This window comes from Aspergillus novofumigatus, assembly GCF_002847465.1.
Source record: "Aspergillus novofumigatus IBT 16806 chromosome Unknown P174scaffold_11, whole genome shotgun sequence".
NCBI lineage: Eukaryota > Fungi > Ascomycota > Eurotiomycetes > Eurotiales > Aspergillaceae > Aspergillus > Aspergillus novofumigatus.
Genome location: NW_020194284.1, coordinates 57,336 through 71,318, shown reverse-complemented (window position 1 = coordinate 71,318; position 13,983 = coordinate 57,336). Strand labels below are relative to the sequence as shown.

General features: G+C 43.3%; 5 protein-coding genes across 5 annotated transcripts; 3 read left to right on the top strand and 2 right to left on the bottom strand.

Moving 5' to 3' along the window:
- Positions 1-1,966: 1,966 nt before the first annotated feature.
- P174DRAFT_464607 (uncharacterized protein) lies at positions 1,967-3,890 on the bottom strand (the record flags this gene model as incomplete). Its single annotated transcript, XM_024830412.1, has 8 exons — positions 1,967-1,997; positions 2,025-2,136; positions 2,194-2,254; positions 2,360-2,737; positions 2,782-2,845; positions 2,888-3,171; positions 3,408-3,694; positions 3,782-3,890. The coding sequence occupies 8 exons, from the start codon at positions 3,888-3,890 to the stop codon at positions 1,967-1,969; spliced, it is 1,326 nt and encodes a 441-aa protein (XP_024677454.1).
- Positions 3,891-5,694: 1,804 nt separating this feature from the next.
- P174DRAFT_379394 (uncharacterized protein) lies at positions 5,695-6,010 on the top strand (the record flags this gene model as incomplete). The annotated part of the gene is made up of 2 exons (XM_024822910.1): positions 5,695-5,750; positions 5,806-6,010. Coding segments are annotated over 2 exons (261 nt in total), but the record flags the coding sequence as incomplete, so codon positions are not given.
- A 672-nt stretch (positions 6,011-6,682) lies between these two features.
- P174DRAFT_464605 (kinase domain protein) lies at positions 6,683-8,424 on the top strand (the record flags this gene model as incomplete). Its single annotated transcript, XM_024830411.1, has 5 exons — positions 6,683-6,964; positions 7,029-7,343; positions 7,451-7,798; positions 7,945-8,185; positions 8,312-8,424. The coding sequence occupies 5 exons, from the start codon at positions 6,683-6,685 to the stop codon at positions 8,422-8,424; spliced, it is 1,299 nt and encodes a 432-aa protein (XP_024677452.1).
- Positions 8,425-9,009: 585 nt separating this feature from the next.
- P174DRAFT_435583 (uncharacterized protein) lies at positions 9,010-10,193 on the top strand (the record flags this gene model as incomplete). The annotated part of the gene is made up of 2 exons (XM_024825943.1): positions 9,010-9,120; positions 9,171-10,193. The coding sequence occupies 2 exons, from the start codon at positions 9,010-9,012 to the stop codon at positions 10,191-10,193; spliced, it is 1,134 nt and encodes a 377-aa protein (XP_024677451.1).
- Positions 10,194-12,358: 2,165 nt separating this feature from the next.
- Positions 12,359-13,624, bottom strand: P174DRAFT_516124 (uncharacterized protein; the record flags this gene model as incomplete). The annotated part of the gene is made up of 7 exons (XM_024832284.1): positions 13,521-13,624; positions 13,193-13,493; positions 12,859-13,131; positions 12,713-12,750; positions 12,634-12,676; positions 12,533-12,612; positions 12,359-12,484 (listed from the first exon to the last, which is right to left on the bottom strand). The coding sequence occupies exons 1-7, from the start codon at positions 13,551-13,553 to the stop codon at positions 12,359-12,361; spliced, it is 894 nt and encodes a 297-aa protein (XP_024677450.1). The 5' UTR covers positions 13,554-13,624.
- Positions 13,625-13,983: the final 359 nt, after the last annotated feature.

Below are 13,983 nucleotides of genomic sequence, written 5' to 3'. Positions count from 1 at the left end.
AGGAGTGCTAAGATACAGCCTTACTAATCTGAACTTTCTCTGGATCTAGGCCCCGTCAACGCGAGGACTCAGTTGATCTATTAATCTATTTGTGGCTTATGGCTTATTAGCTTATGAGGTGTGGGACAGTTGCCACTGTTTTGGACTAGTATGAATGTGAAGTGGAGCTTTATTAATACTAATACAGTTAAATGCTTCTCCACCTTGAGGGATATGAGCAGCAAAATATTTGAGTCTTATTACTAGTTGTAGAGTGTTTAACATCTGTGTGGGGCAGATGAAGGGTAGGTTTAATTAGGCATATTATTAATTATCCTGTTATTTGAGGATGACTGGCCAAAATTATCTACTCTTGAGAGTGTAACATTACTCTTAGTAAAGGCGTGTGCAACCCACTCTAGTAGGTTATGGTTAAGTGGAGGCCGTCTGCCCACACTCAACTATATAATAAGTTTAAGGTTGAACTAATACTTTTAGCCTTGCATGCACTTAACTGATTTGATACTATGGCTGGTTGCATGGTCGCTGGCCACTAATTAAATTTTGTATTTAAATATGTGACACATACTGGCAGTGACAGCCTGTGACTGCTAAGGAAGGGAACATGGTGAGAGATGGTACCTGGGGCTCATTCATGGTTCCACTAGCACCCATAGATGCGAACCATCTCTGGCTGGCATGATACATACCAACCCTCCTTTGCTAGTAAATGGATGTACTAACCTCTTGAAAAGTGCATATCCAATCCTCTGTAATTCTAATCGCGAGGAGAGTCACCTTGGTGAAATGTATTCAAACCACAGCTGACTGGAAAATTACTGACCAGGGAACTGCGACATAATCTACTCCAGTATTATGTGGAGATGGATACTAGTAAAATAACCTTAGTGAGGCTATAATTGTGCTGTATATTTTTGGAGGATTATAAAGTTAAACCCCTTACACAAAAGTTAAACCCCTATGTACGAAATGGAGACTCCCCTACCCACCTAACCCCTCAAGCACTGCCTAGCTAAGGAAAAAGAGAACTACAGTTATCCCCCGTTTGCTTAACAATGGGTATGATGGGAATCATATCTTAGAGAAAGATGATTAAGTCACCAGAGTTTCAACCTTATCCAGATATCTATCAATATACGCTCTCACGGGCCACTTAAATTGTGACAGGCTCGATACATTGGGTTATTTTGACTGTAAGCCCTGGTAACACTTCAAAAGAGTGTTTTGAATATGATATCACGAGCCTTTATGCCAGGCAAGCTCGGGAACAGACCAGAGAATCTACTAAATGATGGTTCAAAGCAATGGAGTTAAGCTGAGGATGTCATAATAATCCAACAATGGATGTTTGTTACGTGAGGGGCTTCTATCCTTAAGTTATTAGCAGCCCACATCTTGAAGCTGACTTATCCACGTGATAGGTGACCCCTTTTAGTGCTTTCACTGCTATCAGAACCCTCACGATTCTATGGCCTTAAAGGTGGGTAAGGTAGGTGGTTAAAAACTTTTACATCCCCCTGTACTGTAAGAGTAGCATATCACTTAATTAACCTGTTGCACCCTTCGCGCATTGCTATAAGCGTTCAATTTTTTAAGTACAGTGCCCTTCTCTGTGCAAAGTAAATTTGAAAGATTATAGTAGAATGGGGAAGGCAGGAAAGCTCCCCATTATTAGAAAATACTAAGTTAATCACCTGGGTTTCTGTAACTTGTTAGGCTTTAGCTTCAGTCACATAACAATATTGTAGTGCTAACTTGCTGCTAAGTGCATCACAGTTCTAACAGGGACATACACACGTGGACTAACTGAATTCTCATCACATACTAAGCTAGATATTATGTTTGAACCCTAGAACTAGACATACCTAAGTTGCCTGATGTGACTCTCAAGGTTCCTAATTTCTTTCTCATACCAAAGTATTAAAGCCCCATCCACCTGCTGCAATGCACGAGCCTTGGCATATTACTAAAGAATGTGACTGTATCCATTGAATATCCTCACATGAGGGTTACCATCCAGTTACATCTGGATTATTGGGTCGGCTTCACTCAACCTCTGAAATTCAACTAACTCATAGAGGTGGTGAACCCTTGAGATACCGCTGGGATTAACGGCAAGGTCAACTTGAACTAATTCTTAAAAGATTATTTGGGCTTTAAGAGGGACTGCTTCTCTAACAACATCTCCAAGACCTAGCTCTTGGATAATCTCCCAAGGGTGGCTTTTATATTTCGGACAGCAAATATATATGGTCTGCAGAGTTAGCATATGTATGAGAAAGAGGGGGCTTCCCACCTCTAGGCAACTTAGATAGAGGACTAACAGTCAATTCTCAATTCCAGCTAGCCTTTCAGCAACCCAGACTTTGGCCATAGGGCCAAGCAGACGGCATTCTTCATGAAGATAATAAGAATATCTCTCTAATATATTCTTATAAGCAGCAACCTGCTTGTATTCCATTGTTTCACCAGGTTGCGAGAGAACCACAGGATTATTATTGCTCATGGGAACAAAGTCAATAACTCCATACTTGTGGAGAACCATGCGGACACCCTCCTTATAAACAGCTAGGTCTACAAGGATAGCCCTGTCTAGATAGACTGTCTTGTCTTCCGCAACCCGTTGGTAGTCGGGATCTTGGAGAGGGACTGCTGCCCTAACCACATCATGAAGGTAATTGGATTGAACACTTGCCATAGGATCTTCTTGGTGACTGTAACACCATACACGTATGGCCTGTATCATTAGTGTTTATTAAATAGAGGTCAACACAACGTTACCTCGCAACCATAAATTGCCTTAATCAAGCCTTCAAGCTCCGTCATGCGCTTACTAAACCAGTTGCTGATAAGCTCATTCTCAGGTCCCAGTATTTAACCCCAGTACTGTCGGATTCTCTGTGCTTTATCATATCTTGAAAGGGCTCTTCTAAAAGCTAGAGCTCTCTGCAGGTCAATATCACCTGGCTCTGACCAGACCAAAGGATCATGGCCGCTGAAGGGAGCAAATTTCACTGGCAAATATTTAGAGCAGACAGTCGCAGCGTGTTCCAGCAGAACAGCCAAGTCAACTAAAATAGCACCAGCTGGGTGATGGCTTAAAAATGCTGGAGCATACCCGTTGCTAGGATCTTCCAGCTGAACCTCTGCTAGGATCATATCTCCTATGCCCTTGTCTTTGGCATCTTGTGTCAGGGGTCCTTGGCAAACGGGGTACCATATTCACACAGTCTTCAATATTAGTACTCTGCGCACGGGCAGGAGGAGGGTCATACCTAGACACTGTTTTAAAGATTATCTAGTAACTCAACTATTAATTAGAGTCGTCCTTCAAGCCAGGTGCGGCTTTGGGCATCAAGTTATCGGTCAAGCAAGGTGTGCTCTTGGTCATCAAAGTCCTCTTTCACTAGGCGAGCACAGTAGGCGTCACGTAGCTGCTTGCAGGCCTTAACTCTTTTAAGAGTTAAGTCTCTTAGCTCCTGAGCAACGACCATTGGGTCTTTACTGCCTAGCGGCAGAGACCTCACGGCTTCAAAGTAACTAAGAACCCTTTTAACACCATCTTTATCCACAGCAAGGTCTGCTAGCTGTTTATGTCCATCTTGGCATGGGAGAGGCACTATGACTTTGATAACATCATCTAAGTCATGGTGCCAGACAGCAGCCTCCGGAGATAACTCAGGATCAGTCCAAACTCAGACAACCTATACTATTAGCAATCACTAGAAAAGATTTAGTAGTAGACATACTTTCAGGCCATCCATCTCTCACTTAGCATCACCCAAGTCCGCCCCAAACCAACCTAACTCGCGGTGTGAAGTCCGTGACGTAGGAAAGCATTGAAACACATTTAAAAACAGCTCAGCTAGCCACTTCAGAAAAGGGACCATGACAATCACAGTTTTAATGAGTCTCATGGTAGAGTAGTGTTAAGGTCTCAAGGGCGTAACATGGCCTCCTTATATATTAATGAAGGTGACAATCAAGTTATTAATCATGGAAGAGTATAAGTTCATCAGCTATCACAGATTTGGCACTTTAACAGATCTCTTACCTAATTAAATGAGATCGCCTCTGTCACCAGTTGCAAAGACTGACTTATGTACCCAACTTCGCCTCATAGAAAGGAAGCAGCTGCTATTACAATGCAACATACCATGATGACCATTGGGGTACATTCTGCTGCCACCTATCAAGAGATAGTTGCTGTCAAGCAATATTTACAGAGCTGGGATTGATCTAAGTCTCCTAGCTTCAGTACTCCATGACTACCATGCCATTTCCACTGAGCAGAGAAGGCACGGATGGGGTGACTATAGATCAACAGCTTGATCATCTCAATAAACAAAACAATAATTGTCATTACCAGCAACAATGCTAATCTTTCCTCAATTAGAAGGCTTCTGGGTACCAGTTGTACGGTTACGCAGGGACTATAGGAGAATGATCATAGAAAAGCCATCTCACATTTTCCCTTCTATTATGAATTAGGACATTCCTACAACTGATGAGGGATAAACGGTATGAAGCGCAAAAATCCTAAGATGCTGCGAAGCAGCTCTTAACTGTGGCTCATCTTATTAGTAAACCTAGATCATTGGAAAGCCGGATCATATATCCATATCTACACTACTCCGAATATGGTTCAAGCAAATTAAAGCGCCACCTGCAGTAGTCCCACCATGAGATCCTATGTCATTGGTGGTTAGACTATCCGTGCTCATTGTGCACAACAAGCACAGACCTCTAGCCCAGCCCAACAAGCCTCATAGCATATCAGTTGGATTGCGCGAGATTAGTCCTTGGTATGCCAGAATGAAATCCTAGCCAATAGAGCACCAGACTACTTACCATAGAGGAGAAGCAAGATAGGGGAGTGGTTCACTTACTGGATAGGCGGCCCTGGATAGCAGAACGCCACGCCTGGGCCTTTTAAATATGCGAGCAAACTGACTGTAGGCATTGTGATGCAAACACGGAGGACCGCCAGATATTACTAGAATAGCAACAATGCTCAGTATCATTTAAGTATATCATTTCCTGAAATGGACAATGGCGTATCCTTAAGCGCTTTCAACATCTATTTTCAGTTCTCTCTTGCTTCAAGCCACGCCTAACAAAGCTAGCGTTGCATCAGAATCACAAGGTGGCTTGCTATCAGTTATGCCTGGGTATTCAGCCTGATTACTCCAAGTGCAGTAGTACTACTTAAACAACCTTATTAATATCAGCAGCTGATTATAACTTTAGATTGGCCCGGAGATGGAGAGGGGCGTAGGCAAATCACTCAAAGCCCTTTCTCCAGCATAGTGCTACCCACCGACTAACAACAGCTTATCAACAACCAAGAAACATAACCTCCTGCGACATAATCAGTCCCCTTAATATCATAGGCTACTGCGTTCTTTTGTAATATATCCGCAGGAGTACTGTGTAAACAGGACGGACTATAAAGACTGAAACCCCATCCTCTGCAGATAGATGGAAGTCGACAATTCACGGCTATCCTAACTTAGGTGTCTGACTGATTTTGATAACATATTATCTTTCCATCATCTAATTCTTCCTCTTATTACCTGTCAGCTATTCAGAATGTCAAGAGCATTTTCCACCACCGCCCAACAGCTGAAGAAGCTCAAATGGAGGCTTAACAGGACAACAGTGGACATCGCCTGGGCCTAGCATACTGCAGAAAAAGCAGTAGACAAGGCTCCTGGATTGGCTGGTAAAGTTAATAGTGGGGTCGTACAGTACGTGTATATTCTACTCTTCCCAAGGCATGCATAGCCCATCTGACAGGAACAGAGGAAATCCTCACCCAACAGATAAAACTAGGGATCCTTATCACGCTTCCATCACCCTTGGTATTAACAACATCGAGGGGAAGGACCGTGTTACATCTGCACATGTTTACCCCAACAGAAGCGTTACTTTCTCTAAGGAAGTATACGGGCGAGTCAAAGTTAATGTTGATCCTGCTGCCCCCAAAGAAGGCAGCGCTTCCAAATAAACAACAGCAACTCCAGTTATCAAGTATAAGCACATTTAGTCGCGCAGACCAGGAACAACAGTGGACGTGTGGACACATGAAATAACTTTATCTTCATAAAAATTTAACTTTAAACCAGTGCTCATCAAATATAAAGATAGCAGACGCATGGATGGGTTTTCCTTTTTCACCATGCTTTCAACATATAAGAAAAGTAATATTCCATAATTAATAGGAGGTGAGGCTCTACGTAGTACATATATTAGAACTAGTTGGAAATTACTAACTAGTTCTTATCCAGTTAGGTTGGTTGGTTAGTTAACTTTGCTCTAGCTTAGTCATCCTTCATAGCCTTTCTATAACTACCATCAGCTTTACGGACATGGAAGCTCCATGTCTCTCACCCCCCCAGCCTCCAAAAGTTAGAATTACCACAAACATAGGCTAGAAATGCCCAACATCAAATTATTATATAGTCTTTCTGAGGCTCAACACTTTTTCCCTCCGCGTAATTCAATGTCCAAGTTACCAGCTTTTGAATGCCTTGACTATACCCTATTAGACTCCCTTTTTGAGCTTGCAGTTGAGCAGCAGACCATTTCATCACTCACCAGAACAAGCCATCGCTTGCAACAGCTCCATTAAATAGCCCACTTCCCTACACCATGTATTCCACGCACGTTGTTCAGCTCTATGACTGCAGTACAGTCCATAAGCCATATAATAAAGCGCACACTTTCCCTCCGCACTAAACCACTCCAATTCCCTCCAGCTCAGTGTGCCCCTCCAATTCCTCAGCACGAACTTATTAATGAAGAAGCCTCCCCAGCTTACAACCCCAAATACTTTTATCCTGCTAAACCAGGGGAGTTACTTGCCAATCACTATCAGTTACTAGTGAAGATCGGTTGGGGCACACATTCGACTACATGGCTGGCGAAAGATATCACAAGGTATACACCCGACTTTGCTCCTGTCATGCCTACTACAATAACAGTCTAATGTACTAAAGAGGTTTTCATTTAGATACAGATAGCAGTCTGAACATTTCATAACACTAAAAATAATAAACAACCGCAGCCTTGATAAAGCTTACCATGAACGTAACATTGAGGAGCACATTTCAAGGCAAAATCCGTCTCACCGCGGCCGTGCGATCATTCAGACCCACCTTGACAGCTTCAAGGTGACAAGTTCCAAAGGAAGCCATCTATGCCTTGCATACAAACCTATGCGGGAACCTCTGTGGATTCTCCAGAAACACTTTATTAATCAAAGACTCCCTCTCCCCATTGCAAAGGCATATCTCCTTATTCTCCTTACTGGTCTTGACTATCTCCATTCGGAATGCAGGGTTATGCATACCAGCAAGTACTTAAATTTCATCTATTGCATTGAAGACAAAATGACTTTATTCAAGAAATAAGTTGCTAATTTTTCTGGTTCATGCTAGATCTAAAGCTTGACAATATTTTGATGACCTTCAAAAATGAAGACGTCCTCCCCAACTTTCTCAAAGTACAGATCAATAACCTGCCCATGCAATGCAAAACAAACGCAATGACTAGGCAAACAATCTATCGCTATCACAATGATTTTAGGCCCCTGGACTGGAGAGAACTGAGAAAAATGGTGCCTAAAATCATCAATTTTAGGTTAGCAACTTCACTCAAGAACAACAGTCAAGGACAAGCAGGGAAGAGTGAATTTAGTCTCCATCCAATACAACCAGACCAGTATCGAGCTCCGGAGGTCATACTTGGCTGCGGATGGAGTTTTAGTGCAGATATATGGAATTTTAGGGTTCTGGTATGAAATCCCTATTTCAAAGTTATACTTTTCTCTAGTTTTTTATCATCCTTGAACAATGGAAACAGGTCTATTAGTCCAGATCCTACATCATTCCCAGGTGGGGATATATCATGGGTTGCAACTGACTCTCTTATCAGCAACAGGCCTGGAACATTATTGAGCGCACGGAGCTGTTTCATCAGGCGAATGACGCTCAAGGGCATTATAATGCCAAAGCACACATAGCAGAAATGATCGCATTGCTTGGCCCACCTCCAAAAGAGTTACTCGCAAAATCCAATGCCATGACAGATTTTAAATGGCCCAACTCTATCAGAAACAAGGGAGGCAAGCTCTCCAGAAACAGGCGAGAGTATTTTGAGGGACCCTTTTTCAATGAAAGAGGTGGGTGGTGCAGAAACATCTAATAAATACCATTATTCTATGCTGACTCATTCGTTCTGGCAGGCGAATTCTTTTATGATGATCTAATACCGGCCTGAAAACTCGAGGATTCAATCCAACTTCTAGAAGAGGAGGAGAGACCAGTCTTCTTATCTTTTGTCAAAAAGATGCTTACCTGGCTTTCAGAAGACAGACAAACAGCTGGTGAATTAATGGGACACCCTTTCTTAACCTGCTGAAAGTGGGGCGGGGCTGTCTAAATATGTCAACCTCCTCAACAATTAAAAACTTTGTGTATCTGGAGAGATTGCAAATAGAAATAATTATATAAGGTCTCAGCCCCTATCTCATTGGATAAGAAGGGGAGTGTAAGTAATTAAATAACAGGATGAAAATCAAGGATATATTCTGGATGATGTTATCAACTTTATTATTGTATCACCCAGTTATTCATGTCTTCCAAAGCGTCCGGTCTGTTCCTTAAGTGATGATACTGGCTCTTGATTTTTAAAGCGCTTGGTTGTTTACTAGTCACATACATGGCCATAGTTATGTTAAGTTACCTGCTTGGAGACTTACTCAGCAAATCAAAGACTAGGACCCTAGGTAGGTTTCTCCACATCGCACCATCCCTTCTGGGCTGAACCACTCGGTCTTTGATATTGATGCTATACCACAAAGGGAATTAATAGTAGTTCATGCCAAATGTCTCCTAAGTTTGAGGGGTTAAATTAGTCAACCTGCTGGGCTGACATTGATAGCGGCATCATCTACATTATGAATGTCAGCTTCTTTCCTAAATTTTCATTTCCAGCCAAGAGGATATGGATATTTTATCTACTCTAAGACTTCTACAGAAGGCAAGAACTGAGGATCTTCAGAGCTATCATGACGAGGTGTTGTTAATGCTGGCTGACATGAGCAAGCGATTGAAAGTGAGAAAGAAGCCCAGTTCTGTCAACAAAAACTAATATTCTTACTTAAGTCAGACAATTCCTCCATCAGTGACAGTAGAGGCGAATATATATCCATTGGATCAAGGTATTCCGTTACTTCAGATGGCTCAGCCCAGTCTAGTGATGAAGAAGCATCCGACAGCAAGAACAGCATTACAACAAGTCATAACACGCCACTGTCCGGTCAGCTCTTCTCAGATGGTTTAGAGAAGGAAACAGGGCCTACAGACCCTAGCACCAGGGATTCTAAACCTCCTCAAGATCCAGTACTCAGCCCTAAAATACCCACATCCTGGCCGAACAAATTGTTCAAATCATTCGCGGACACTCTTCAGTGGCTCTATACGTTCTCAAGAGATCGCCCAGGTGATATTATAAAAGCACAAAGAATGGAGAAAAGGGACCGTAGGATTGAGGATATCCAACATGTGGAAGGTAGTAAACTTGCCAGGAAGAGTAATCAATTTTTCAAGGGGATGGCACAGCGGTCAATGGGTCTCAAATATACAAACTACCAACTTGCTGCCGGAGAACCTACCCGAGTCAGTGAACTTTGTGAAGGCGTTCGATATTCCGATTCCCGTCTTATCAAGAAAAGACCAGGAATTGCCAAAAGATATCTCACAAGCACCGAACTTAAATCTGACGAGAAAGAGACCATTCTGCGGGGTATAAACGTCGGTGTGAAGCAACTGGTACTCAAGGAGCTCTTTAGGAGGCAACTGCAGGAATCTAGAAGATCCAATCTACCAGGCGCGATATCTGCATTTACTGCCTTGAATGCAAATGCTTTCATTCACCTACATTTCAAAGACTTCCCTCAGTTTATTGACCTTATACTCCCTCCCAAGCCCGAAGCTGAAATCCCACGTATACAATTATCCACAGGGCCGAATAGTCTCAAGTCCTTCCAGATCCCAGATGTCTTGGTGTCCTTATCAAAATGGTTCAGCGAGTTTCAAATTGCTTATAATGGTAAGATACCTGGCTCACTTAACCTCTACAACTCATCTAATAATGTCAGCAGACATATCCTCTTCTATATCACCTGAAGTTGATAAGCCTCCGTGAAAACATGTGCAACTAGGCTCAGACTCTAGGTATCCATCACTCCAAATGCAAGGCTTGGAAACAAGGACCAGTTCAACATCCTATCATGACGAAAATCAAGCCGACCAGCATAATGTGGGCTGGTCGAATCAAAGGTTGACTCTAAATGGGACACTCAATAAAATGATGCATTCATCTCTTCATACAGCGTCTATGACTTCAGATTTTGTGCCAAGCCTTCCTCAAGAGCTGCTTTCCCAAGGAGCTGGGCAGAAATTAATGGACACTAGAGCCGCCACTTCATCGCTTCAGTCGCGGGATATACTTGAGCAAGATGTTACAAATTGGCAACCATTCCCTAACTCTGACATGTGGTGGGGTTTTCCGAATTCTGATACTGGGTGGCATGACACCTGGTCAAGTCCCTTCTCCAACTTAGATACGAACTTTTTCTATAATTGTTAACAATTGTCTTCGATACATATCCATAATCAAAATGTGTATCTTAATATACAACACTATTTCAAGAATCCATTCTGCCATCATCATGTTCAGACTTAAGTGAGGCTGACACAGCCTCACAAAGAGCCACATTTTCTCCAGACGCAACATATTCAACAGTCGTATTGGCTGCCATAAACAAGACATCTCTGGGTGTAAGGGTGATTGATATGGATCTAGCTCATTTTATCTCCGTAGCGGTCATTCAATGCGATCCTGGTACGATTTTGAAAAATCCTCCACTAGGGCTAAGGCCATGTCAAGTGGCTGCCCTGTATATCAGCACAGTCCTAGGTGGACCAGGGACGAAGCGCCCAACTTAATTATTGTTGAAAGACATGATTCTTATTCCTCCGTGTTTCCTAGCATCATGATACAAACATCTGAGATATTCCTGGAACCATGCCTCCTCCAGAAGCTGTGGCTATTAGTAAAGTACTAGCATTCAGACACACTGACATACCTTTACACCAAACTGCATAAGCTGCTGTCCTTTCTGTCCACATTTCCTAGGATATGACAAAATCTCAGCTTCAACAGCATTAAGTAAATCATCAGATGGCTCATCTCCAGAGATGACAAGATATCCATTATCATCTTGCATCTTTGACCCGCGGATGAGTTGATGTTAAAAATGAAGGGTGTCTTCGGAGAATTAGTGGGGTTGTGTTATCAACCAGCCAAGGGGCAAATACCAAGCCACATGTGGCTAATGCATGAGACAAGCTGTTAGTAAGCAGCAGAACCTTGACCATTTTCCTCATGCTACGAAGAATGGCAAGTCCAATAGTTATATATGGATCCTAGTATGCAGTCTCAGACCTCAGAGAGTACAGTAAAATCATATCAATTTATCACAAGATCACAGAATAACCCAGCCACGTGTGCATTAATGATTTTAGGTGCCTACACCGTTACTGCCCAAGGATTTGGCCTATGGAGTAGGGATGCTTGATAGGAAATTATTCTTTTAGGTCTTCTTATGCTATGTTGATTAGCCTTCTTAGATAGCCTTAGGTAGGCTTATACCAAAAGAAATCCTGGGTTTGGATAAAAATTAAATGGTTATAGTACCTAGAACTAATTCTGAGGAACAGTGAAGGTAAGCAACCGAGGATATTTTGGTATGTGGATGCTAGGAAGTCTGTCCAACACTGTAAAGTGGCTGGTTGTTCCAGATAAGCTGTATCCGATGGTCTGGGGCGCGCTAGTCCACAGCTACCAGCCCCATCATACTGGTGAGGATTGTTTGATTCAAGAAGTCAGAGATTCAGACTCTTCACCAACAGAGGCTCCCTTGCCAAGATGTCCTGAGGTCTAGATATGATCGGATTCACATATATACTACGAGATGTTACCCAGAGATGGCCAAAGACGTCCATGGCTTACGGATGGATGATCCCTGATAGGCCCAGGAGCGAGAAGTTATGGTAGTGAAAACTTTTTGCCTGATATAGAAGCTGCTCGGGAAGGAAGGGGCAGCTAGCCATAGTAACAGGAGTTTGGTGTTCAAAGACACAGGAGTTTATGAGATGCAGCAGCTTGGTTCAAGTAAGGACCTAAGGCTTCATTGAACCTGCCACAATGTATGATTGGAATGTCCCGCAAGGACATCCCTATCCCAGCCAAGAGATCGTTCTGGTATAGAAAAATCAAACTGCGAGTTTTACGGCCGGGAAGACTTCTTGCGCTTCAAGCATCTAGTCCAAGGAGCTGTAAGCTTCTGCGTTCTCAACCAACGCATCTGCAGTGACCGCAAAGTCCTCTTAGCAAAGAGCAGACCGAACTCCCTCTCAATTTCGTCCCAGGCAAGCCCTCTAGCAACCAATTTCTATAGGACCTCATCTTCGGCCGCTGAATAACGCCAAGAACTACAGGGGGTGGGCAATGAACTAGATGCTTCAGATGCTTCAGCTCTAACTCTCACCCTTATTCAAGGACCGTTTGCATTCTCATCCATGTCCAAAGCAGCGACTGCTGGCCTCTTTCAGTTAGTAGGCTTTAATCAGGCACTCTTGACCTTGATGCACATGCTGCTTAAGGTAGCATGTTCAGTCACTTGACAGTTAAGCTATCAAGGGGATGTTTCGGCCGCCTACCCAAATAAAGGCTGGACCTTCAATCAGAGTATATCCAGCAAGCCTTCCTCATATTCATAAAGCATACAATGCCTCATGAGACCGTCACCATCGTTGTCACTTATACTATTACCGCCAGAACTTTCAGAAGTGCAAGGCGGTGTCTCAGGAGCTTCTGACGCTGGGTCAACGTCGGCGCAATATATCCCATCATCAGCGCACTTCGGCGACACTAACGACTTACATCCACATGAGTCGTGATTCTGCGCAAGCAAGAAGGTACCTGGGCGGGGCAGATCAGCAATATCAACGCTGAAGCTGCTCATCACTTCGCAGTCACTTCCAAGACCCTGGAGCGTATCTAAAAGGGTCACTGTTGAGCAAGGCCCCTTGACAATAAGACGTGGCAGATTCGTACGTACCTTCACTTGGCAGTGAGATAATGTTCTCTGCCATGGGACTGTCAAGCACTCCAATTTGATAGTCTGAAGGGAACTCAGGCTCATCGTTGACGGGAACGCATTCGCCGCGCTCATTATGTTGAGATGTGGTGCTGTCACGCGGGGTTACAAGATCACGGTCATGTAGAGAGTATGCATGGAAAAAGTACTTAGAAGTAGGAGGTTTTGGAGGCAGGGGATGATTCAAGGGGCCAGATAGAAATAAAGATATGGAATTGCAAGGTGGGAAAGTCTGGGGGAAAGGGACAGTGCAAATTTGTGACTTTCAGGCAGGAAATGAAGATGTCACTAGGGGTCCGTTGTAAAAAATCTGACGATTCATACTGAATGAGGCGAGAGTTTGGGAAGTGGAATTAAACACAGAAGGTATGGATTCCAAGATATAAACTTTGCTATGTGCATGGCTGCTCAACAGGGAGATAGATCTGGGTATTTATAACTGCCAGCTAGGCAGACATCAATGTGCTTGGATATCTTTTCGCGCTTCAACAACAGAACATAGTAGCATGGATTTGCCGGCCTGTGGTCCAAACCGCCTTCACCATAGAATTACAGATCTGGCGGTCCAACCACGCCATGTAATTCCTTGATATTGTTATTGCATGCCTCCCTATTCAATATTCAGCCAATTGCGAACAGTTATCCCAGCCAAGATTTCGGTCGACCCAACAGATCTACCCAACTTTACCCCAAATTAGCAATTGCTGAGATAGGTGCCAGTTCAGCGCAGTCATCATGGAATCACAGCGACT